The sequence below is a fragment of the Diabrotica virgifera genome, chromosome 8, assembly GCF_917563875.1.
Source record: "Diabrotica virgifera virgifera chromosome 8, PGI_DIABVI_V3a".
Classification (NCBI taxonomy): domain Eukaryota; kingdom Metazoa; phylum Arthropoda; class Insecta; order Coleoptera; family Chrysomelidae; genus Diabrotica; species Diabrotica virgifera.
This window is the reverse complement of record NC_065450.1, coordinates 152,868,168-152,894,747: the sequence shown is the minus strand read 5'-3', so window position 1 is coordinate 152,894,747 and position 26,580 is coordinate 152,868,168. Positions and strand designations below refer to the sequence as shown.

Below are 26,580 nucleotides of genomic sequence, written 5' to 3'. Positions count from 1 at the left end.
CGGTGATATGCAACATCCTTGTCGTAGAGCTTTGTTGACTGTAAACAAATCTGTTATTTTCTTTCCTAATTTTACTGCAGATTTCATGACACTGTATAAGTTTTGAACAGCTTTTATGAGAGTAAAGTTAATGTTGGAGTTTTGCAGTACTTTCCATAGTGTCGGTATCGGTAAATTGTCATATGCTTTTTGCAAATGTATAAAAACTAGGTGTATTGGCCTATTGCGTTCTAATTTTTTTTCGATGATTTGTTTTAATGAAAATACATTATCCGTACAGGACCGTCCAGCTCTAAACCCGCATTGTTCTTCTTCTTCGTATCCTGAGTATTCTTGTTCAATCAGTTCTCTTGAAATTTTTGTATATACTCTGCTCATTGTATTTGTTACTGATATTCCGCGACAATTGCTACATTTTAGTTTATTGCCCTTTTTATGAATCGATGATACCTATATAAGCTATTTTCCAGTCACTGGGTAGGTACATTTTCGCCATTGATGTACTTTGTAAATACATATTATAATAATGATGTACTTTGGAAATATAATAACTTCCTCAAAGATAACTCAGAACACTAAACTGAAAGTCTACAGAAAAGCAATTAGACCAGTAATCACATATGGTGCTAAGGTAATGTGCCTGACACAAAAAGATGAAGAATTATTGAGGATCCTCAGAAGAGAAATAATTCGACAAATAGCAGGCCCACTAAACTTAGGTAATAATTAATTTAGAAAACTGATTAACTACGAAGTAAGAAAACTTTTGAAAAGAGAAGACATCGCCAGATTTGTCAAGGCGCAGAAACTCAGATGAATGGGACATATAATAAGGAGAAATTCAGAAGCAATTATGAAGAAATTGCTAAGTGGAGACCTGTATCAAGCAGACTAGGACCTTAAGTTAAGATTGGAGTTAAAGAATAGGTAACCATAAGCAAAAACTGAAACGAATTGAGGAATATTGTAAAAGATGTTAAGTCACACAACCAATTCTAACCCAAATGTTAATGCCGACTGATTCTCCGGTACAAATGAATGGTAAAAGCTCAAAGAGGGTGGCAATCACTCCGCCAGGAGTGTAGAAGACATTATGATGATTATGTGTCTTGATTTCTTCGGATAACCGAAGAACTGTTTGAATGACCAAATAAATTGATCGAAAAATAAACACATGTATTTAATTTATTATTTAATTTTGTTAGTTTAAAGAATATAATAAATAAAAAATTAAATTAATAATATCAGCCTTATTAGTCAAGATCTCTTAGTTCACTTGTGGTTGGGGTTGGGGAGACTCTACAACGGGTGTTACAGTGCTCTTGGCGGGTCCAGTTTGTGTGATAGGTACTACCCTTTCCGAAGCTACAGGTTTTTCGCTTTTCTTTGGTGCGCTTACTGTCAAAACACCATCTGAAGACAATGAGGAAACCACGTTTTCGGCATCGTGGGTTTGTGGAAGAACGTATCGTCTGACAAAGTGTCTCATTATATATCCATGTTCGTCTTGTTTTTCTTCGTGTTTACCTTCTACCAAGATGCTGTTGCCGTTGGTTTTTACAGTGATTTCGTTAGGAGCGAATTGTTGGACGTCTAAAATAACCTAAAATAAAAGAAAGAACTTGTTAGAATTACAGAATGAAAAAATTAATAAAAGATAAATAATATAGTTTGTGTGATCGTCAGTTGAAGTGAAAATTGTTCTCCTGTATTTTCTGTTTGTTTTCTTGATATAATATTAGATTGAGCATTATACATATATATGTAAGTGGGTAAATACGTAAATTTTAATGTACGAACATACACTCACCGGCACAAAATTCCGGGGTCCAAAATTTTTGATTAAGTTTGACAATCTATAACTTTATTATTTGTACACCGATTTTCAAGATTCTTGCATCAGTTTTTAGGTACATGTATTAATGTCGTTTTTTATTATTCTGGTAACAAAATTTTTTTGTTTAGATGGCATTATGCGGGGGTGAATGGGTGAATGGAATCGTTGTATTTTCTCTTAATTTTAAAAAATTCTGTGGAAAAATTTTGAGGGCTGATTTTGTTTCATACTCCTTTTTTATTATCCTGGAAGTATCACTAAGGTTTGTTTTTTTGAATTATCCAAATACCTCTTTTCTTGTAAGAGCTGTAAATAAAAACACTGCTTTGAAGGTTTTTTTAATTAAAAATATCAAACTCACTAAAATTAACAAAACAAAACAAAATTAACAACAAAACCAAACAATTCAATAGCGGGTATGTCCACCTCTTGCAGCAACGACTGCTCGCAATCTGCCATCGAATAAAGATGTGTTATCCTTGCCTCGGAAATAGCCCGATATTCCTCTACCAGGGCCATAACTGTACCAAATTTTCTGGAGGCCTAGGATGACGGCGAATAGCTTTTTTTTAATTTATCCCATAAATACTCAATAGGATTGAGATCTGGGCTGCATGCTGGCCATTCTAATCTTATCAATCCAACCTCTATTTTATGAGTAAATCAGTGTTTTTATTTACAAAAAATGGTACAGCTCTTACAAGATAAGAGATAATCGGATAATTCAAAAAAAAATTTAGTAATGCCTCCGGAATATTATGACAGGACTATGAAATAAAACGAGCCCTTCCATTTTTCCACAGAATGTTTTAAAGTTAGGAGGAAATACAACACTTCCATTCACCCCCGTATAATGCAATGCAAGCAAAATTTTTGTGTTACCGGAATAATACCAAACGATATCAATACATGTACCTACAAACTGGTGCAAGAATCTTGAAAATCAGAGTACAAATAATAAATAATAAAGTTATAAATTATCAAACTTAATCAAAAATTTTGAGTGGCGGAATTGTGTGCCGGTGAGTGTATATTTAAGTTATCAACGACAGTAAAAGTTAATAAGTCTGACAATAATTGGAGAAATACACTTATTATTCTATTTTTCACAAACAAAGTAGCAAATTTCTAGATTATATATTATAGATATAGATAAATCTATATCATAGCAAGAAGAAAGGCTTTTAAGTCTGGTCCAATCGTTTACGGCATTGGAAGCATCAGCAAAAAGAATGGGGTTACACGTTAATACCAGTAAAACAAAGTATATGAAAGTCATGTAAAACAATATGCAAGTAACAAAACCCGAAGATCTAACGGTTGGAACATTAAATACTTTCGAAGGAGTAAGAGAATTCATATATCTATGCTCACAAATAATCAAAGTAACACCAGAAATCAACAAACGTATATCTAGCAAATATAGCATACTATGGATTAAAGAAACTTTTAATATCAAGCATGTTACAAAAAGAACGAAAATATTCATATTAAAGAACTCTTATCAAGCCCGTAATTGCTTAGTCATTCAAACGACTCGTGTACTCGGCAAATACACAATTATTTGCCTACTTGGTAAGTATGCAAGCTTTGCGATTGCGATGATAAGCAGGGCGCTCACAAGACGTGTACAATTTACAAGTACTCCAGCGTGAACATTCGGCTTAAAAACCTTGACAAATGAATTAGTGTGTGAAACTAAATAAATAGTCACAGTAAATGCCAATTACTTGTGCCATTTCTTGCCATTTCGTTTGAGCGCCTTTGCAAGTATAGACCGGTATGTACCTACTTGGCAAGTGTACGAATAAACGTGATCTCTTATTGGATTATTTTTACCGACCAACGAGTGGAAACGGGTGACAAATAATTGTACTAGTAACCCACTTTAGTAGGGGAGGGAAGTACGCTAAATTTGCAGTCACTCAGCGTTATGGGGACCTATTGGGTTGTGATTATTAGGTTCTAAAACCAAAGAAAGTTAAGTTAAGTTTTCCATAAAGTGGGGAATTTCCCATTTTTAATTAAAGTTTTCATTTCCAACAATCGTTTTTTCCGATTATAGCGCCATCTATCCATAATTCGAAAAAATGTCTCGAATAAAAGTTACTTATTTTTACGTAAAGAATCCAAATCTGCAATAAAAATTTGGGGCTCCTATTTAAGATTTTTTCGATCTGATGTTAATGAAATATCGCGGGATTCGAAGGAACGGAAGCTGGTTGTAGAACAGGCTAAGATCCACTAGGGGTTGTAGATCCAATGATGATGATATAGCTATCGATAAAATGATATAAAATATCATCAAAGATATTCAATTGTGTGCTTACCAGAAAATTTTAAATAGAGTAATTTATGATGGTGATATTATATTCGTATAGAAAAAAAGGAAAGGACACATTAAAATATTAAGGATCTGAATTACCGTTCAGAAAAAAATATAAGACTACAGCCTAAAAATAAACCAATGACAAATTAAAAACATGTCTTTTAGTACATTAGCAAAAAGAAAATTAGGCATAATTGCAAAACTAAATTACGAAAATTAGGCAGATGAACTAAAGAATGATTAACTTGAGCTGCATTTAATAAGCAACTTTACGTATTTTAATTTATACATATATATTATACGTAATCAATTGTCAAAACGAACTAATTTGTTAAAACCGGAACTGATTTTTTGTTGTTAGAATAAATCAGTTAATTATATCAGTGTGTCCACGGTTGGGGTGCCCAAGAGGAAAAACTTTGTTATTTTCAATTTTAGCGAAAAATGTCATTCTTCATAAAAAGTTTTGCTTGTTCTAAAACCCCATAAAACGAAATAAAATTCAAGTTTTTCAAATCCTGCTTAATTTTGTAGCTAATTTTATGTAAATCCCTATCAATTTTTGCACTAAGTTCGAAATCGTAACAATAATCTAGTGTTGCCAAACCACAATGTAGCTTAGTAACTGTAAACTCCGATAAATAATTTGCGAGTTGTCATTTTTTTCGACATTGTTAAGCGTTCAATAAAGAATTTAACTTGTGTCAAATTTCATTATTAAAATTATTGGATTAATAATTATTTAATTAATAAATAATTTGATGATTCAAGGAGAACGACAAAGTCTGGCTTCATAATTCAGAGAAGCGAAAGGGTTGTTCTCCCAAGTTATTATTGTTACAATTTCGAACTTAGTTCAAAAATTTATAGGGATTTACATCAAATTGGCTATAAAATTAAGTAGGACTTGAAAAACTTGAATTTTATTTCATTTTAAGGGGTTAGAACAAGCAAAACTTTTTATCAGGAATGACATTTTTCGCTAAAATTGAAAATAAAAAAGTTTTTCCTCTTGGGCACCCCATCCGTGGACACACTATATGGTAGTAGTGTAACGTTTAACCAAAATTGGAGACACATCGAGCTCAAGGTTCACGAATGACGAATATAAATATCAGTAAAATTTCACAACTCGATCTGTATACTATTAAATAATGGAAACTATTATAGACCATTTGTTATTCCCCATAGGGGCCTCCATACGAGGTAGAAGTATGTTCAGTTCCTTATGACTCACCCTATATACTAACGGAAAAATTTTAAAGTCTTGGCTATTGCGATGCCCTGATCACGGTTAAACTTTGATTATTTCCCTGGAGTAATATGCTTTTTGTCCAAAATAAATAAAGAACGCATTATACATAATTCAAATAGGTATTTCTACAATTATGTCGAACCATATATTTCATAAAAAAATATATTTTTTCGTTCAAGTTAAAGCCAGAAAGTAAAAAATTTCATTGGCACTCCTTAACGCCACTGACCTCAAAATCCTGACTTTTCTCCTCCATCCTAATACTTTCGGATTCTAACTGATTACCCAATGTGGTATCTTCATGGTAATTCGAGCTGACCCTCTCCTGCATTACAAGAAAACTTTGCAAGTAGATATTGATAGATATTTCATCACTACTCTGTTTATTAGTAGTGAAACCATATAAGTAATTGTGTGAATTTATTATTTACTGTGTGAGTCTCACGCCTTAATAATATAGAAGAAACGTGGAAAGAAATAAAAGATCACATTTTGACAACAGCATAAAATGTAATAGGATATATAATGAAATAAAAAGGAAAAAAGATGGTAATTCTTTACCATTAGTATAAATGAAAATAGCAACCAGGGAAAAAATCAGCACGAAATAAATGGCTGAAGACACGTAGAGAAGAAGACTTGGAGGAATATATGAGAAAAAAAGAAAGACTCAGGCAAATGCTGTATAAATAAAAATTATGGATTGATTAACTTAGAGAAGAGTTGAAAGTAGTAAACAGGAAACACAAAACAAGAAAAAGCAACAGTTAAGATTGATACCAAGATAAGGAAGAAACATTACAAAGAGCTATCTAAGGTTAAAGAAAGTACCCAGGAATGCACAGAAGAAACATACCTTGATGATAAATTCGACATTGAAAATCCGTCAAATGAGGACTTATTCTTACCCGTGATAAAAAAATCTAAAGCAAAACAAAGCAACATGCTCAGACAAAATCCCAAACGAGGTACTTAGTAAAACTAGGCGGAGAAGAACTGCAAAAAATATATATAACGACCTAATAATAAGGATTTGGGAAGACGAAAGAATGCGAGAGGAATGGAAATCAGGGCGGATATTTCCTAGACTAAAGAAATGTCACAACTATAGAGAAGTAACATTGTTAAACAGCTGTTACAAAATATTGACATCATTAATAAAACAAAGACTCTCAAAATACATTTAAAATAAGAGACTACCAGCAGGGATTTAAAGAGGGAAGGTCAACAATAAACGCAATACACATAGTCAGACAGTCAATTCAGAAGTATTAAGAACATAATATCGACTTAGGTACATATTCATTTCGTAGATTTCAAGCAAGCGTTTGACATTTTAATAAGATCCAACCTAATAGCCCGATCAAAAAACAATCTGAACCCAAAAAAAAATAAAGGAAGGATGAAAATTTGGGAATAGGTAGTTGAAATTGTCTATTATTATATAAGAAAAAGTTTACAATTCTACATCCCCTCTTGAAGGTAAAAAATATACATTCAAAATAAGTCCGGAATTGGATAAAATGAATTCTATGCAACTTTTGTTTTATCGAGTTTTTTCCCTAAATCAATACTTTTCGAGTTATTTGCAAGTGAATATGTTCATTTTCAACAGAAAAAACATGTTTTTGGGCAGTTTTTCGGAGATAACTCAAAAAGTAAGTATTTGAGCGAAAAAATATTCTTAGCAAAAATATAGCTTATAAATAACTGAAAAAAATTAATGTATGCTTGAGGTCTGTAGACTCAGTAGAAGCAGAGTTGTAGCTAATGAAAAGTAGGTTCTTCTTAATTAAATTAAAAATCGAATATTTTAATGTGAAATAACCCAAAAATGGAGCACTTTTCGGGGAAAATTCGTTTCAACTTTTTTAAAGTGTTTAAAAAAGGTTTATTTTTGTTTTTTAAAAAACCTGTAACATTAAAAGTAAGTGAGTTACGCTCAAAATATTGTTGGTCCCTTTTATTTTTTGGTAAAAAAATCGCGAAAATCACCCCCTAATTAGCATCACAAATAAATTTTTTCATTACTACTTCACAAGTTACTTTGCTTATGTATTATTTATATGATCTGTAAGTTTCATCGGTTCAAAGTGCTTATTTTTGAAAAAGCTGTAGTTAAAATGGCTTGAACGAGTAACTAATCACGAGTTTAGGCAAATTTTGAACAGCCATAGCATAACCAATTTGTGTCTAACAAGAAAACAAAAAAGCAAAAATATTCAGAAAAGCAAAACGTACATTTTATTACTTTTTAAGATTTTTGGTATTACTAATAATTTTTAAGTTAATTCCATGAACAATTCCATTTTTTTTTCAAAATTAAAAAAATGTTTTATTTTAAACCCAATTTTTTTCAAAAATGAGCACTTTGGACCAATGAAACTTATAGATAATATTATAAACAATACATAAGTAAAGTAACTTGTGAAGCGGTAACGATTAATTTCATTTTTTGAAGCTAATTAGGAGGTGATTTTTGTACCAAAAAATAAAAGGGAACAACAATATTTTGAGCGTAACTTACTTATTTTTAATGTTAGAAGTTTTTTTACCAAATAAAAATAAACCTTTTTTAAACACTTTAAAACAGTAGTAATAAATTTTCCCCGAAAAATGCTCTGTTGTTTGGTTATTTCACATTGAAATATTCGAGTTGGAATTTGACGAAGAAGAACCTATTCTTCATTCTTCAACTCTGCTTCTACTGGGTCTGCAGACCTCACGCGTACACCATTTTTTCAATTCTTTATAAGCTATATTTTTACTAAGAATATTTTTTTCGCTAGAATACTTACCTTTTGAGTTATCTGCGAAAAACCGTCCAAAAATATGTTTTTTTTTTGTTAAAAATGAACATATTCACTCGCAAATAACTCGAAAGTATTGACTAAGTGAAAAAAATCTATAGAACAAAAGTTGCTTAGAATTAGTCATTTTATACAATTTCGGACTTATTTTGAACGTATATTTTTTCACTCTTGAGAAAATATTTTTCGCCCCGTATTTCCCATTTTTTGTAAAATGGAGGGGATATAGATTTGTAAACTTTTTCTTATATAATAATAGACAATTTCAACTACCTATTCCCAAATTTTCATCCTTCCTTCATTTTTTTGGAGGTTTTCGTAAAATTTTGTGTTCCCTGATCGGGCTATAATAGAAGACATCAAAAACCTAGATATTCCAATGAAACCTATAAAGCTTACGAAAATGATAATGGAAGGATCGGCGGCAATAATAGTAGATGACGGCAGCTCCAAAAATATAGAAATAACAACTGGAATATGACAGGGCGACTCTCTATCAACGTCATTAATTAATATCGCTATAGAAGGAACAATAAGGGCTACCGACATAAAAGGTACAATTAACATCGACGTCACAACTTAGGGCGTACGCTGTCGACAAGGTATTGTTTAGCAAAAACCTAAACAATTTAAAGGAAGAATTTGCGAAGTTGTGCAAAGAAGCATCTAAGCATCCAAAATACCAAATACATGTGACAAGGTCAAATATTGACGAATATGAATTTAAAATGGTAGAGCACTTTCAATATCTTGGGATCTTAGTTATTGGAACTAATGAGATACAAGAACCTAATGGAAATACAAGAACTTCCTCAAAAATAAGAAGCTTACTCAGAATACTAAACTGAAAATTTACAGAGCAGCAATTAGACCAGTAGTCCCATATGGTGCTGAAGTAATGTGCTTTGCACAGGAAGATGAGGAAAGATTGAGGATTCTATAGAGAAAAATTATTCAAAAAATAGCAGACCCACTAAACTTAGCAATAATGAATTTATAAAACTGATGAACAACATGTGCGCAGCTATTGAAACAAGAAAAAGTGAAGAAAAAGGAATGGATGACTGAGGATATCCTTGACATGATGGAAGAGAGACGGAAGTACAAAAAACAAAAACGAACCAAAGTATCGAGAAATACACAAAAAATAAGAACAAAAATTATAGAAGCTAAAGACGAATGGCTGTCGGAAAAATGCAAAGAAATTGAACAATATGAAAAGAAATACGATTACCAAAACATGCACAAGAAGATAAAAGAAATGACAAATAAAAGAAAATACAACAGCTCAGCAATGGACATACTTTGACACCAACGGAATTTTGATCTCAAAACCAACAAAGATTCTATAGTCTAAGAGCTAGTGAACCCTCCGACTAACGGTCGTCCTGTAAGGCTAGAAATTTGTCTAGTGATAATTCATAGCACACCAAGGCTAAAAACCATGACCTGGCAGGCATCAGCCGTGCACGTGTAGCTACCAGGTGAATCGAAAAGTGCAAATTTAGGGGGTAAAATAAACTTTCTCCTGTACAGCTTAAATTTAAGTATGTGTTTGAGTAAGTCATTTAGAAGAAATGTGTACAATGACAGGCGATTCTGAAGAGCACAAGACCTTGCCAGGCGAGGGGAAAGATTAGAAGTTTTTCCTAAAATTATTTTTTTTGCATCGAAAAAAGTTTTTTTAGGTTTTTTGAATCATTCCAAACAGAAAAGGTTTCTAGTGATTTTTCTCTTAGGTTAATAGTTTTTGTTATATAAGCGATTAAAAATTTTGAAAATTGCGAAATCGGCTATTTTTAACCCTAACTCGGACATTTAACTAAAAATTTCAATGTTCCCAAGGTAGGTAGATATTCTTTAAACATTGATTGGTGAAATCCCGAAGAGTTTTTTGCAATACAATATCGAAAACCCCTTTGTTTTTTAATTGCTAATCAAGCGAGCGATGACACTGTAGTATAAGTGAGGACGTTTGAGTTTGCCTAAATTCATTATCTCGACAATGGGCAAATTTGAAGAGAAATCCTCAGACATTTCGATTTTATTCTTAAATTAGGACTTTTTGGCATATATATAATACTAGTGACGTCATCAATCTGGGCGTGATGACGTAATCGATGATTTTTTTAAATGAGAGTAGGGGTTGTGTGCTAGCTCATTAAAAAGGTTATTTAATTCTCTACTCAGTAATATAAGCATTAGTATAATTATTTATACAGGGTGTACAAAAAAATTTTTTTTATTAAATTAATTAAGACAAAAAGAAGAAAAAAATTTTTTGTACACCCTGTATAAATAATTATGTTAATGTTTACATTACTGAATAGAGAATTAAATAACCTTTCAAATGAGCTATCACACAACCCCTACTCTTATTTAAAAAAAATCATCGATTACGACATCACGCCCAGATGTATGACGTCACTAGTATTATATATATGCCAAAAAGTCCTAATTTAAAAATCGACCTGTCTGAGGATTGCTCTTGAAATTTGCCCATTCTCGAGATAATGAATTTATGCCAACTCAAACGTCCTCACTTATTTATACTAGTGTCGCGTCCGCTTGATTAGCAATTAAAAAACAAAGGGGTTTCTGATATTGTATTGCAAAAAACTCTTTGGGATTTCATCAATCAATGTTTAAAGAATATCTACCTACCTTGGCAACTTTGAAATTTTTAGATAAATGTCCGATTTAGGGTTAAAAATGGCCGATTTCGCAATGTTTAAAATTTTCAATCGCTTATATAACAAAAACTATTAACTTAAGAGAAAAATCACCAAAGACCTTTTCTGTTTGGAATGATTCAAAAAACCTAAAAAAACTTTTTTCGATGCAAACAAAATAATTTTAGGAAAACCCCTAATCTTTCCCCTTGCCTGGCAAGGTCTTGTGCTCTTCAGAATCGCCTGTCATTGTACACATTTCTTCTAAATGACTAACTCAAACACATACTTAAATTTAAACTTTACAGGAGAAAGTTTATTTTACCCCCTAAATTTGCACTTTTCGATTCACCTGGTAGATACACGTGCACCGCTGATGCCTGCCAGGTCATGGTTTTTAGCCTTGGTGTACTATGAATTATCACTAGACAAATTTCTAGCCTTACAGGACGACCGTTAGTCGGAGGGTTCACTAGCTCTTAGACTACTAGAAACATGGAAGCAATATGTTGAAAACCTCTTTGCTTCAGACCGCCCTAATAATTACTCAATTGAAATCACCGAAAACAGTCCTTCCATTCTCAATTCAGAGGTAGAAAAAGCAATATCCTCCCTCAAAAATAACAAATCTCCAGGACCTGACAATATTCATGCTGAAGTGCTAAAACTCTTATGCGAAACGCACAACTCATTCCTAGAAACCCTAACCACTCTTTTTAATAATGTATACGACAGCGGCAGAATTCCGGAAAATTGGTTACAATCAACCTTCGTGGCCATTCCTAAAAAACCAAACACTAAATTGTGTGACCAACATAGACTGATAAGCCTAATTAATCATATCACTAAAATCTTCACCAAAATCATATATAACAGAATCTACAAGTGTGAAGCGGAAATCAATGAGTCACAATTTGGTTTTAGGAGCGCTTTGGGCACAAGGGATGCAGTGTTTTGTCTGCAAGTATTAGTACAGAGGTGTAGAGATATGAACAAGGATGTTCACATGTGCTTTGTAGATTACTCGAAAGCCTTTGACAATGTGAGACATGACCAACTAATTGAAACTAACGCTCTACAAAGCATAGGAATTGATGATAAGGACATCCGAATTGTGACAAGTCTCTAATGGAATCATACAGCCATGGTAAAAGTCGGCAATGCGTCCACAGAGAGCATTGATATCAGAAAAGGTGTGCAACAGGGATGTGTTCTCTCCCCTCTCCTTTTTAATATTTACTCCGAACAAAATTTTAAAAAAGCACTGGATGAAGCAAACGAGGGCATAAAAATCAATGGAGAATTGACAAATAACATCCGATATGCGGACGATACAGTCGTAATTGCCAGTAGTATCGATGAACTTCAGTATCTTATGGACAGGGTACAAACAGCGAGTGAAGAAAAAGGAGTTAACCTCAACATAAATAAAACAAAATGGATGCTGGTCAGCAAAACTTGAAAACCTGCCAGACAATTGAAAATAAAAAGCCAACTAATTGAACACGTTGACTCGTATATATACCCTGGAACAGTCGTCAACTCGAAATGGGATCAAACAACCGAAATGCGATCTAGAATTGAAAAGGCCAGAGCAACATTTAACAACATGAAAAATATATTCACCCATTCCGACATATCTCTCCCACTAAAAGTACGGCTGCTAAAGTGCTATGTATTTCCAGCTGTATGGCGCAGAGGCATGGACACTGACGGAAACATTAATGACAAAGCTGGAGGCATTCGAAATGTGGGTGTATCGACGTATCCTCAAAATATCCTGGACGACTCACACCACCAACGTAGAGGTACTGCGCCGAATGGGAAAACAAAAAGAAATCTGTTTCACAATTAATTAAGAAACGGAAACTTGAATACCTCGGTTATATTATGAGACATGATAAATATCCTATACTCCAACTGATAATACAGGGTAAAATAGAAAGCAAACGCGGACCCGGAAGAAGAAGACACTCATGGCATCAAAACTTACGCCAATGGTTTGGACTAACATCGATCGAGTTATTCAGAAACGCCGCAAACAAAATTAAAATTGCTATGATGATAGCCAACGTCCGCAACGGACAAAGCACTTGAAGAATAAGATGAACTACGAACTCAAAGAACTTTTGAAAGGAGAAGACATCGTCAGATTTGTCAAGGCATAGAGACTCAGACACATAGTCATACAGAAAGGAAAATCTAAAAGTAGTTATCAAGAAAATCCCCAAATGGAGAGCAATATTAGACAGACCTCGAGGAAGGCCGAAAACGGGATGGGAAAACCAGATAATTGCGGACCATAAGAAGATGGGAGTTAGAGAATGGATAACCATAAACAAAAACAGGAACGAATGGAGAAATATTGTAAAAGATGTCAAGTCACACAACCAATTAAACCACAATGTTAATGCGGACTGATCCCCCCAACAAATGAATCGGAAAAGTGCAAAGAGGACGGCAATCACATCACCAGGAGATGATGATGATGATATTTAGATAAAGTTAATAAAAACTTATACAAAGACTATCAAATACACGATAAGTAAGTATTGATGGGTACGGACTGTCAAGAAGAGTCTTACATAGATAAATAATTAAATAAGTGTTAGCCCAGACGCAAAATATTATGGGCGTCAGAATTCGGAGGCGAGCGGAGAAGGCTGTCAATTTGACTCGATTTGGAAGAAGAATGAGATTACTAATAAATATATTAATTTTAGTAATACAAAAAATCTAAATTTGTGTATCAAAATAGTTACCTGAAATTTATTCTGGTCTTGTGTAATGGTTGAGCCGGAATCTTGTCTTTGTAGGGCAGTGGATGTAGCCCATGGTCTAATATATCTGGACGACAATGCAGATCTTCTGGGTATATCTCTTATCGAGTTAAGAAGATCATCTCTTCTTAATCCCAAACCGAATTGTTGGTCGAGAAGTCTGGAAGGACGCATGAGGTCTTCTTCATCCCACCAGTCACGGAAAAGAAGTGGAACCATGGACATCTGAAACATAAGTAAACGACGTAATTATAAAAAATTTTCGATGAAAAGACTGCTTTTTATCAGACAGAATGCTGCTATTTTGACATTATTTCATAAAACTAACAATAGCTTGACCTTGATTGAAAAGTTTTGTAAGATAAATTGTATTAATGAGTAACGCTGACAGTTGTTTTAGGTGTTTAAAAGCTCTACAATAAACATGCCTTTTATTGAAACTAGCGAATTGCTTTTCCAAACCATTCTCCAATCCATAAGACGACGCTGCAAAAAATTTGTAAAGCGCTTTGAGAAAACTGGAGGAGTATCATGTAAGATCCACTTACATCATCGTGCAGAGCTGCACAAATTATGATGTAGGTTAGGTCTACTATGATCTTTAGTCTTGTGTATATTCTATAAGAAGTCTAAATTTTACAAAATCCAGTTTGTTGTTAGAATAATTAAATGAAGATGGGTACTACCGTACAATACAGTTAGTGAGATAATAAAGAATATAATAATTGTAACTGAGGAGGACTTCGTTAACATAATATGTTTTTCCAACGAAGCAATATTTTTACACTGTTTATCAATGTAAATCACTAAAATTTTAGGTAAGTACTGGAGTTATGTAAATCCAAAATGGATATCTGAAAAACGTAGATATTCATAGTCCACAAATACAAGTTTAGAGCCAATTTTAATGAGATTTGGTTTCAGCCTAGCTCCAGCTCAGGTTGGTGTGAATGTTCGGCATTATTAAAACATATTTCCCGGAAGATGGATTAATATAGTAGATATTGAATGGCCTCCTCGTTCACCCGATTTGAATCCTAGAGATTATTTTATTGGGAATACATACTTGAAAAGTAGAATTTATAAAACTAAACCAGCAAGTGTGACAGAGCTAAGGCAAAGAATTATCGATGAAACCGTATTAATTTCTAGAGAAACGTGGAGAAATGTAAAAGGTGCGTTCTACTATCGTTTAGGATACTGTAAACAATAGAGAAAATTTTGAACACTTGATTAGATAGACATTCGTTTAACAATACAGTAAATTTTGAATTATGTTCAAACTTAGTTGTATTGGGTGTCCCAATAAGAATGGCTCTTGGCCATATCTCAGGAACCGTTTATAGTACAGCTTTGAGAAAAAAATATTTATAGCAAAAGTTGCCTCGGGAAAAGCCTGGAAATTATTTCATAATTGTAGGTTGACCGCTAGAGGGCGTAATTGAATATCAAAAATTAAAAAATCAAAATGTTACAAAATTCTTCTTATGAAGAAATGGCTGTAACTCCGGTTCTGCTAAATCGAATTTTGCATACTTGGTCTTGATGAAATCATATCTTTTTCGTTAATATAGGTGTCTTATTTTCGAAAAAGCCTAATAAGTAATATGCAAGCTAGGAGGCGTTATTTAATTACTTTCAGAAATCTAGTTTTCTTTGAAAAACATTAAGTACAGCTATGCATTTTTAATCCTGCATTACAAAATTAGACCAAATTAGCAACATAATACCGAAAACCGCATGTCGATACCTTTTTTCTATCTTGAAATATCTTAAGAAATGTGTAAATTCTAAACATAACTGTTACTGTCACCGGTAAATGAGGTTAAGGAAAAGTAGAGTGCTATGGAAAAAAACAAATAAACATTTTCCAGATGTAAACGTATATAATTAACTAAAACAACAATAAGACAAACAACACTATAAAATATAACACAGGCATAAAAGCAACTACTTACTTAGTCTTAGTGACTGTCTAAATGTTCAAATTGTTGCCCATCATTTTCGATGCAAGCATTTACTCTTTCAAGAGTAGATTGAATAGCAACAAATTTAACTGTTTTAGACTTTTATTTATGGGGACGGATTAAAGACCTTGTTTTTGCCGCTAGGCCCACTACTCGAGAAAACATGATCTAGAATCTAGAGAATACGAAACGCCATTCAAAGCATTGCGAAAGCAGAAATTGAGACTGCTGTTCAATTTACTCTTGAAAAAGTAAATGCTTGCATCGAAAATGATGGGCAACAATTTGAACATTTAGGTCGTCACTAAGTAAGTAGTTGCTTTTATTTCTTTGTTATAGTTTATAGTGTTGTTTGTCTTATTGTTGTTTTAATTAATTATATACGTTTACATCTGGAAAATGTTTCTTTGTTTTTCCATAGCACACTGTTCCTTAACTTCGTTTACCGGTGACATTAACAGTTGTTTAAAATTTACACGTTTCTTAAGATATCTCGAGATAAAAAAGGTATCGACATGCGGTTTTCTGTATTATGTTGCTAATTTGGTCTAATTTTGTAATACAGGATTATAAAAGCATACTTGTATTTAATATTCTCCAAAGAAAACTAGATTTCCGAAAATAATTAAATAACGCTTACTAGCTGGCATATTACTTATTGGGCTATTTCGAAAATAAGACTCTTACATTGAAGAAAAAGAGCTGTTTTCAACAAGACCAAGTACACAAAATCCGATTTAGCAGAACCGGACTTACAGCCATTTTTTCATAAGAAAAGTCCCACTCACCCCCACCCCTTATTTGCAAAGGTAGACTTAAACTTATGAAATCAAATATGCGTTAGGTAAATTATGTAAAATTTTTATTTTTCAATTTTTGATATTGTAGGTTGAGTTGTAGGTCCACCGCCCTCTATAGCGGTGGACCTAAAACTGTGAAAATAATTTCCAGGCTTTTCCCGAGGCAACTTTTGTTATAAATATTTTTTTCTTAAAGCTGTACTATAAACGGTTCCTGAGATATGGCCGAGAGCCAGTCTTATTAGGACACCCGGTAGATACGAGTAGTTTGAATCAAAAAATTTATTTAGACGATATGGCGTTTCTAGATCTTTATAGTATTGAAGTGAAGATTTCAATAAAGCTACAATATACAGGATGTTATATTTAAAAAATGAAAGTTACTAAAGATATCAGAAAAACAGAAATATAGCAACGTTGCAAACATCAAATTGCAAATATTCATATTGCAAAATAGGTGTATCCCTGTTTTTTATAATTCGGTCCATTATTTAAGAGATGACTTCCAAATTTTTGGTCCATTCTATATTAGGAACAGTTTTATTTTAAATAAAAAAAAATCAGCAGTAATATTTAAATATAAAATGAAAATAAACGGTTTCGTTTTGATTCAAATCGGGTCTCTTGCCATCCCCCGATACGTGTTTCTAGGTCTACCTGTTGTCAAGGAGGCCTTGTAAGAATTTGTCGAGTTGTCAAGGAGGCTTTGATTTCACATCGGTCTTCTTGCAAAGCCTCCTTGACAACGGATAGACCTAGAAACACGTGTCGAGGGATGGCAAGGGACCCGATTTGAATCAAAACAAAACCGTTTATGTTCATTTTGTTTTACACCCTACTCTGTATTAGAGTACAAAGATGATAACGTTTAAGATGGGTAATCTGAGATGCATCATCATTCTCTTTGCCTTATCCCTATGCGGGGTCGGCTTCACTAATTGCATTTCTCCACACAATTCTCATATACTCATTTCTAATTTTATACTTCTTTGTAACTCCACTCATCCATATAAGCATTCTCATTTCCGCCACATGCATTCGTTGTTCCTCTTTCTTCTTCACTGCCCAACATTCGGTTCCGTACATCATAGCCGGTCTTATGGCTGTTTTATAGAATTTTCCCTTCAGCTTCATTGGAATTTTTCTGTCACACAACACACAACACACCACTCGCTTCTTTCCACTTCATCCATCCAGCCCTAATTCTACTGCATGCATCTCCATCTATTTCTCCATTACTCTGTAATACCGATCCTAGGTACTTAAAACTATTGCTTTTTACAATCAGTTCACCATCCAAAGATACCATTTTATTTGTAGTAACTCCATCTTTAAATGAACATTCCAAATACTCTGTTTTTGTACTACTAACTTTTAAACCTTTTTCCTCCAGAGCTTGCCTCAACTGTTCCAGTTTTTGTTCTAGGTCTCTTTCACTATTTCATACTAACCCGACATCATCAGCATACATTAAGCACCATGGAATGTTACCCTGTAGTTTCGCTGTTATCTGGTCCAAAACTAATGAGAATGAATACGGACTAAGCACAAAGCCTTGGTGCAATCCTACTTTCACATGAAATTTATCAGTATCTTCCATACCTGTCCTAACACTAGTCGTTACTCCCTCATACATATCCCTCACAATATTTACATATTCACCAGGGACTCCTTTCTTATTGAGTTCCCACCACAGAATCTCTCGAGGAACTCTATCATATGCTTTCTCAAGATCAATGAATACCATATGAGCGTTTGTTTCTTTACTCCTGTATTTTTCCATCAACTGACTTATAATGAAAATTGCATCTGTTGTTGATCTGCCCTGCATAAAGCCAAATTGATTCTCGGATATTTCGGTCTCTTCACGTATCCGTCTATCGATTACTCTTTCCCATGTTTTCATGGTGTGGCTAAGCAGTTTTATAGCCCTGTAGTTTGTACATTGTTGTATATTTCCCTTGTTTTTGTAGACAGGTACTAGTATACTGCTTCTTCATTCGTCTGGCATTTGTCCAACTTTCGTAATTCTATTAAATAGACCTGCTAGCCACCTTGTTCCTGTCTCTCCCAATTCTCTCCATACTTTCCCAGAAATATCATCTGGTCTTACCGCTTTTCTTTTCTTTATTTTTTGAAGCGCTTGAGCCACTTCCTTGTTTGTTATTTTGGTGACCATTGCTGCTACTGTCTCCGTTGACTCTACAGGCTGTCTGTCAAATTCTTCATTTAATAAGCTGTCAAAGTACTTTCAACATCTGTGTTTGACATCCATTTCGTGAACTAGTATTTTATTATTTTCATCTCGGATACATCTAATCTGATTAAAATCTTTTGCTTTCTTTGCTCTCTGTTTGGCTATTTTATATATCTTCGTTTTGCCTTCCCTGATATCAAGTTGATCGTATAGGTTTGAATACGCTTCTGTTTTGGCTTTTGCTACTGCTACTTTCGCTTCTTTTTTCGCCACCATATAGTTTTGAAGATCTGTGTCGGATCTGGTTTCTTGCCAGTTTTTATATAATTTTCTCTTCTCTTTCCTTTTTTCTTGTACATACTTCGTTTGACCACCACCAAGTCTCTTTATCCTCAAACTAAACTGGGTAATCTGAGATGCATTGTCGGAATATCTTCCTAGCGTCGCCCGTTTGGTACTTTAGTATGTGGGTTAACAGATTACTTTATTCGTTGTCGACACTCATTTCACTCGTTTAAATATAATTCATTAGATAAACAAACAGGTTTTATTTTTTCCTAAATTTCAAAATCCGCTTTCACTGCCAACTGTAATTTTTCAAACAAAACATATAAAGCAACAGGTAAATAAAATAGTTTGTATTTTTCCTTAGTTTCAAAAATCGTTTTCATTGCCAAAGTTAATATTTGGCCAAAGAAAACAAAATTAACACCAAATGTATGAGAAAAGCTACTAATTTAGAACTTGGCTACGTTCCAAACAATTATTTTAGACTATTGCTGTTTCGTTTTTAATCTTCCACCAATATCATAAGTCATTATTATTGAGTAATGTATTTTATATAATTTTGATATTGCCAAAAAATAACTCAGGTGTTTATGAGACATTTGTACCTAATTCATAGAATAATAATTATTTATATGGGCAACTTTCCTGATATCTGACTAATATCCCTGGAGATTGGTTAAAGTCCAAATTCATAACAATATCAAAAAACAACGCCCGAAAAACTGTAGCGATTATATATAATGATAAGCCTTATGAGCCGCACTTATGAAAATATTTCTACGTACCTATCATCCACAGCAAAATCAGAGATAAATGTGAAGAAGGCCAGCATGAAACACAATTTGACTTTTCACTAATGTATTATTGCAAAAATGCCGAGATTAAAAGGGAAAGACGTCTTTGCTGTATTTATTGACTATGAAAAGGCCTTTGATCGAGTAGAACACTACAAATTATTTAAAATATTAAAGGGTACAGGAGTTGAGAGCCAAGACGTACGAATCATAGAAAAATTATACTGGCGTCAAACAGCGACAGCTTGCATAAATGGAAAATCAACAAAAATAGGTAAAATACAAAGAGGTGTTTTGCCACCCATCCAATTATGTCTTTAACATTGCAAGCTCTTCTTATGTTTTCGCTTCTCTCCCTATCCAACAGACTTCTCCCTGATATTCGTCAAAGTATTTTCCAAGGAAAGAAGTTTAGACTAAGTGAGAGAACTGAATTTAGACAACTGAAGGAGAGCATCCGAAAAAAGAATCACTTGGAGGTGAATGCAAATACTGCTGCGCTTTAGGGCTCGATTTGACCCGTAGCACCATTGGAGGGAGAAAGAGAGAGAGAGAGAGAGAGAGAGAGAGAGAGAGAGAGAGAGAGACAGACAGACAGACAGACAGACAGACATAGACAAAGAGAGAGAGAGAGAGACAGACAGACAGACAGACAGACATAGACAAAGAGAGAGAGAGAGAGAAAGAGAGAGAGAGAAAGAGGGAGAGAGAGAGACAGAGAGAGAGAGACAGAGAGAGAGAGAGAGAGAGAGAGAGAGAGAGAGAGTGAGAGAGACAGAGAAAGATCTATTACGACGATAAAAATTAAATTTTTTTAAACATTGTATACGTCATTTAATATCAGTTTTTAATATCATTTATAGATTTCATGAGAATAAACTACTATTTTAATTAAAGATGCTTTTAAACCAAACTGTTTAACCCGGGAGTAGTCGCGCTCACTTCTGTAACGTCGATAGTCGTGTGTGAGATTCTATCTCAAAATACGAATTTAAAACAAATTTTTATTTTGTACTATTTTTATCTACTTTTTATATTGAAAATATATATATTTCTAACAATTTTATTAAAAAAACCTGTGTTAACGGCCACCTGCCAACATCGGCCACCCGTCCTAACGGCCAGTTTAAAAATTTCCTTCTTCATTTTTAGTGGCCGTTACTGACAAATTTTACTGTACATTACGTATTTTTTATGGGAAATTTAAAAAATTACACTGTACATATTACGAAAAAGGATGAAATATGAGATTGTATCTAACGGCGTGACTACTCGCGGGTTAAAGCTAATTGGCTCTCCTCAAAGCCATAAATTCCACAAAAAGAAGAAGAAGAAAAAAAATTCCTACGCATTACTACACCCTTCCTTGAGGCACTTACGAAATTTTTTCAAAATTGCAAAATTTTTCATCAAGTTAACGTGAAAAGGATAAAAATTGAGATTCTATCTCACCGCGCGACTATTCGCGGGTTAAAAACAGTTTGGTTTTATGTGCCTGACTTAATGAAAATTTATACATATTATAATATATCTACATTTTAAAACAAAGGATTTGGAAATTATATTGTCAGTATTTTTTATGTCTTTCTGGACGACTTTATTGGGGGTAATCCATTTGAATACATGGAATTAATTTTAATTTAGATAATCTGTCCTCTAATAAAAGCGTCTCAGGAAGGCACCTCGAAGGCAATTTTAAAGCTCTTATATAAAATGGCAATGAATTTAGTATTGGTAGCGGGTGAAAAACAAAAGCTAGAAGTAACACTAAGTTGACAAGAAAAGTAAACAAAAGAGGACTAATAATGAATCAGAATAAAACAAAATACTGAATATAAGAGACGATGTAAACAGAACAACAAAAATCAATGAAAATAAATTCCAGAAATTCGACTACTTTAACTACTTAGGGGATGTCAATGCACAAGGACATAGGCGAAAGAATTAAAGCGGGGAAGAAAGTGTATTGGAAATATCTCCGACTACTTAAAGACAAAAACTTGAGCAAAAAAACAAAAACCAAGACAAAAATGAGACGCAATTAACAATAATTGAAAGAAAAATTATGAGAAGAACATACGGTCCAATAAAGGCAAGAACAAGGAGAATGTAGAAGACTGATCAACCATGAAATAATAAATATAACCGAAGGGGAAGACATAGTAACATTTTTTAAAGCACAAAGACTGAGATGACAATAGACACATACAAATAATAGAACAAGATGTACTAATTAGGAAGATATCAAACTGGAAACCAGTAATAAACAGACCAAGAAGAGGACCATTAGACGGAAATAAGATGGAAAGACCAACTACTCTAGAGATCAACTGCATATTATCAAATATGAACATTTCAAACTGGAGAGAAAATATTCAAGACCAGAGAGAGTGGAAGAAATAGTAGACAAAGCAAAAAGACATAATAATATTTGAGAAATAGCCTAAAGGATATAAGCGGGCTAATCCCTAATCCACCACGTTAAATTGATTAAAAGAGCTCAAATATAAAATGTATATTATATGCATGATTTGCCATTATAAATGAATCAAATATAAATAAAATATTAGTATATTTTTATATCCACGTAACAAAACAAAATAATTTGTTTGATGTGTAGGTATTTGAGAACGACTTCCGAGAAAATCAAAATGTCTAATTGAATTTAATTCAAAATGTGCTTTATTCCCATTATATTGTATAGAAATTAATATAAATATACCACCAATAAATTCTTTTAAAATCTTTTAAAAATTAAGTGCGTCTAATAATTATAGTATAAGCCATTTCAAGCACCCCGAAATTGTTATGTCAGTCCGAAGTGGAAATCGAAACATCAAATAAACTTAAATATGAAGTAAAATTGTAGCTCATTCCCACCAAAAATACTAAATTGCAATAAGATGCCACAAGAAAATAACTTCAGAAAAATATTAAAAATGTGTATGTGTACGTACTACCAGAAATTTTGAAAATAAAATAATATATTAATTTTAGGCCCAAAAAACTTAATTAAATATAGGTGATCAATGGGAACAAACTGAGGGATAAAGTGAGCAGATGATAGCTCGAAAAATAATTAAAAGGCAATTGCTAAACTCGTGAAGTATTAAAAGTTGTAGATGATAATATATTAAATTAATAAATGATAAAAAAAGCCCTAATTTGTTTTTGATTAATTTAAATATATGTAAAATATTAAAATATGTTCCTATATTCCTATTATTTCATCTATTTTAAGAATTATAAAATAAATAAATACAAAAAATTATTTTTACCTTGATGGTTTTTGTTCTTCAGTTGCAGCTTACCACAGCAAAGCTAAGCACGATAGTGACGCCCCTCACCTTGGAAAGCAGTATTATATACTCCACAATATGTAAATACTCCTGCTGCAACAGTATTCTCGCTATTTCTAGAAAACTTCGAAAAGATGAATCAAAACTTGGGGATTTGGCAGCGTTTCAGGTTTCACGTTTACGTCTAGTTTTAGTATTTTTCATTTTCATGGCTCGAAAATAACTTTGTGAGTAAACTTAACATAAGTTGGAAATGGAAATATAAAGTATTTTCACTTATTGCTCTCATTGTGTTAGAACGTTATGCGTGGGCTGTAATTCTGAGAGAGTCCGCTTTAATTATTATGCCATAAGGAATATAGTTATATTATCGTATTGCACAGGAAGTTCGTTGACTTCTGGATCAAAATAGATATAGAAAGTTTAAGATTACAAGAGGTGTTCCCGGTAAACTCATTCGCTTAAATTTGAAAGGATTTTATTAAATAACTAGTATAATATGTCCGTTGCCATGCCAAGAGGGATCCAATCTATTGTTATCTACAATCACTCCACCCAATTTTTTCTGCTGTATATAATATTATATTTGACCATATATCAGGTCTTCGCTTTTGACAGATATTAGAACAACTGCCGAATATAATAGACAATCAGATTCAAAAACGACATATTTAAAACGTTAAAAAAATGAGATCTTAAATCATCATCAAGGCATCTACACTCCTAAAGGAGTGATTGCCGCCCTCTTTGGGCTCTTCCGATTCATTGGTCACGGTGAATCAGTCCGCATTAACATTTTGGTTTTACAATCGATTGTGCCACTTGGCATCTTCTACAATGTTTCTCCATTCGTTCCTGTTTTTGCTTTCGGTTACCCATTCTCTAACTTCCATCTTCTTAAGTTCGTCAACTATCTGGTTTTGGATTTTCCTCGTGGTCTGCCTGATGCAGGTCTCCATTTGGTAATTTTTTTGATAACGGCTTCTGGATTTCTCCTTTCTCTATGTCCCATCCATCTGAGTGATCTGAGTCTCTGAGCCTTGATAAATCTGACGATCTCTTCTCCTTTCAAAAGTTCTCTTACTTCGTGGTTCGTGAGTTTTTTAAATTCATTATTACCTAAGTTTAGTGGGCCCGCTAGCATATTTACAGATGCTTGCGTGTGTAGACACCAGGGTGTTGAAATCAGTTAGGGTTTGGAGAAACGGTACATTTACAGATGCTAGCGCGTGATGACACCACGGTGTTGAAACCAGTTAGGGTTTGGAAAAACAGTACGTTTACAGAAGCTAGCGTGTGTTGACACTAGGGTGTTGAAATCAGTTAGGGTTTGTAAAAACAGTACATTTACAAATACTAACAGATTTGGACACCAGAGTGTTGAAACCAGCTAGCTTTTTTAGTGGTTATTCATGCATATATGCTAACGGCTATTGACTTTGATTTTATATACCTACTGTTGTGGAAAAATATTTAAGTGATTTAGATATTAATAAATAATTAAACGTTGTTGGGATACAAACAATAATATATTAACACAAAAAACAACATAAAAAATAATGTTGTTCTGAAGCTATGTGCTTGTGGCATTTTTATAATTAACTATTTAGACGGGAAATAAGCCACAATTAAATTTAAAAAAATAATTTTATTAACGTTTCGACGCCCAGATCGGGTGTCGTTGTCAAAATACAAAATACGTACAACTAAATTAAACAAAAATGTTGTTGTTTAGTAAAAAATACTTTAAAATGTAATATATGTATGAATTCCCAATATAAATGAGTCAGATTAAAAAAATTATTAGTAGAATTTTTTACTATAGTATTTTTACTACAAAAGCGATATTACGTAGGTCAAAATTTTTGACGTAAGAGAACTGTCAAAACATTAGAATGTGACTTTTAATTATTGCCATGTTTATTATAAACATGGCAATAATGAAAAGTCACATTCTAATGTTTTGACAGTTCTCTTACGTCAAAAATTTTGACCTACGTAATATCGCTTTTGTAGTAAAAATACTATAAGCAACAACATTCTTGTTTAATATACAGGGTGTTTGGTAAAGAATGGGCCATAGCTTAACCTCAGGTTCCTGAGGTTAAAATAGGCCGATTTAAGCTAACTTACCTTAGTACAAAGTTTATAATAACCGAGATACAGGGTGTCAAAATTAAACTTTTTTTTATTTATTATTGAATATTTCCTGACAGATATGAGATAACAACATTAAATTTGGTATGTGGGGTTTATTTGGGTCGAGAAAACTAAATTCCCTACCAAAAATTATGTATTGCCCAGAGGGCGCCACATACGCCTTTCAGCACTTATTTATTACGTTAAATTTTTTTTATCCCTCACTCTGTATAATTTTGACATTAAAATTTTTATTCTCCTATTAGTTTTACTTAAAAAAGCTATACTTCTTTCATCTCTCTAAACTCAACCGTTTTCGAGATAAACGCATTTTAAATCTGTGATACACCATCATTTTTAGCTTAACTTAATTGTAGTTACACCCGAAAAATAACTTAAAACCATAATAATTGTGCCAGTTCTCAAATTTATGGCATTGCATCGCAAATTCCATTTGAAGAAATTTGCGATACATTTTTGGATAATTTTATGGTTTTAAGTTATTTTTCTGCTGTAACTACAATGATATGCTAAAAATTATGTTGCACCGCAGATTTAAAATGCGTTCATCTCGTAAACGGTTGAGTTTAGGGAGATGAAAGAGGTATACCTTTTTTAAGTAAAACTAATAGGGGAATACAAATTTTAATGTCAAAATTATACGGAGTGACGGATAAAAAAAATTGAACGTATTAAATGAGTGCTTAAAAGCGTATGTGGCGCCCTCTGGGCAACACATAACTTTTGGTAGGGAATTTAGTTTTCTCGTCCCGAAAAACCCCCACAAACCAAATTTCGTGTTGATATCTCATGCCTGTCAGGAAATATTCAATAATAAATAAAAAAAAAAGTTTAACTTTGACACCATGTATCTCGGTTATTATAAACTTTGTACTAAGGTAAGTTAGCTTAAATCGGCCTATTTTAACCTCAGGAACCTGAGGTTAAGCTATGGCCCATTCTTTACCAAACACACTGTAGTAGTATTTTTTATTTTGACAACGACACCCGATTTGGGCATCGAAACGTTAATAAAATTATTTTTTTTAATTTAATTGTGGCTTATTTCCCATCTAAATACTTAATTATAAAAATTCCACAAGCAAATAGCTTCAGAGCAACATTATTTTTTATGTTGTTCTTTTGTGTTAATATATTATTCTTTATATCCCAACAACGTTTAATTATTTACTAATACCTAAATCACTTAAATATTTTTCCACAACAGTAGGTATATAAAATCAAAGTCAATAGCCGTTAGTATCTATGCATGAATAACCACTAAAAAAGCTAGCTGGATTCAACACTCTGGTGTCCAAATCTGTTAGTATTTGTAAATGTACTGTTTTTACAAACCCTAACTGATTTCAACACCCTAGTGTCAACACACGCTAGCGTCTGTAAACGTACTGT

General features: G+C 33.1%; 1 protein-coding gene across 2 annotated transcripts; it reads right to left on the bottom strand.

Moving 5' to 3' along the window:
- Nucleotides 1-1,179: 1,179 nt before the first annotated feature.
- Nucleotides 1,180-23,226, bottom strand: LOC126889697 (protein lethal(2)essential for life-like). 2 transcript variants are annotated; one of them, XM_050658222.1, is made up of 4 exons: nucleotides 23,008-23,226; nucleotides 13,666-13,908; nucleotides 5,651-5,746; nucleotides 1,180-1,603 (listed from the first exon to the last, which is right to left on the bottom strand). In XM_050658222.1, the coding sequence occupies exons 2-4, from the start codon at nucleotides 13,906-13,908 to the stop codon at nucleotides 1,268-1,270; spliced, it is 675 nt and encodes a 224-aa protein (XP_050514179.1). In that variant the 5' UTR covers nucleotides 23,008-23,226; the 3' UTR covers nucleotides 1,180-1,267. The 2 variants fall into 2 exon arrangements, with proteins under 2 accessions (XP_050514179.1, XP_050514180.1); XM_050658223.1 differs by lacking the exon at nucleotides 5,651-5,746.
- Nucleotides 23,227-26,580: the final 3,354 nt, after the last annotated feature.

Excerpts from the sequence above, each read along its gene's own strand:
- LOC126889697 (XM_050658222.1), bottom strand. The coding sequence starts at position 13,908 with ATGTCCATGGTTCCACTTCTTTTCCGTGACTGGTGGGATGAAGAAGAC. Across the intron at positions 5,747-13,665 it reads AAGACCAGAATAAATTTCAG|GAGAGGGTCAGCTCGAATTA; the intron begins GTAACTATTTTG and ends CTTGTAATGCAG. Across the intron at positions 1,604-5,650 it reads AGAAAAGTCAGGATTTTGAG|GTTATTTTAGACGTCCAACA; the intron begins GTCAGTGGCGTT and ends CTTTTATTTTAG.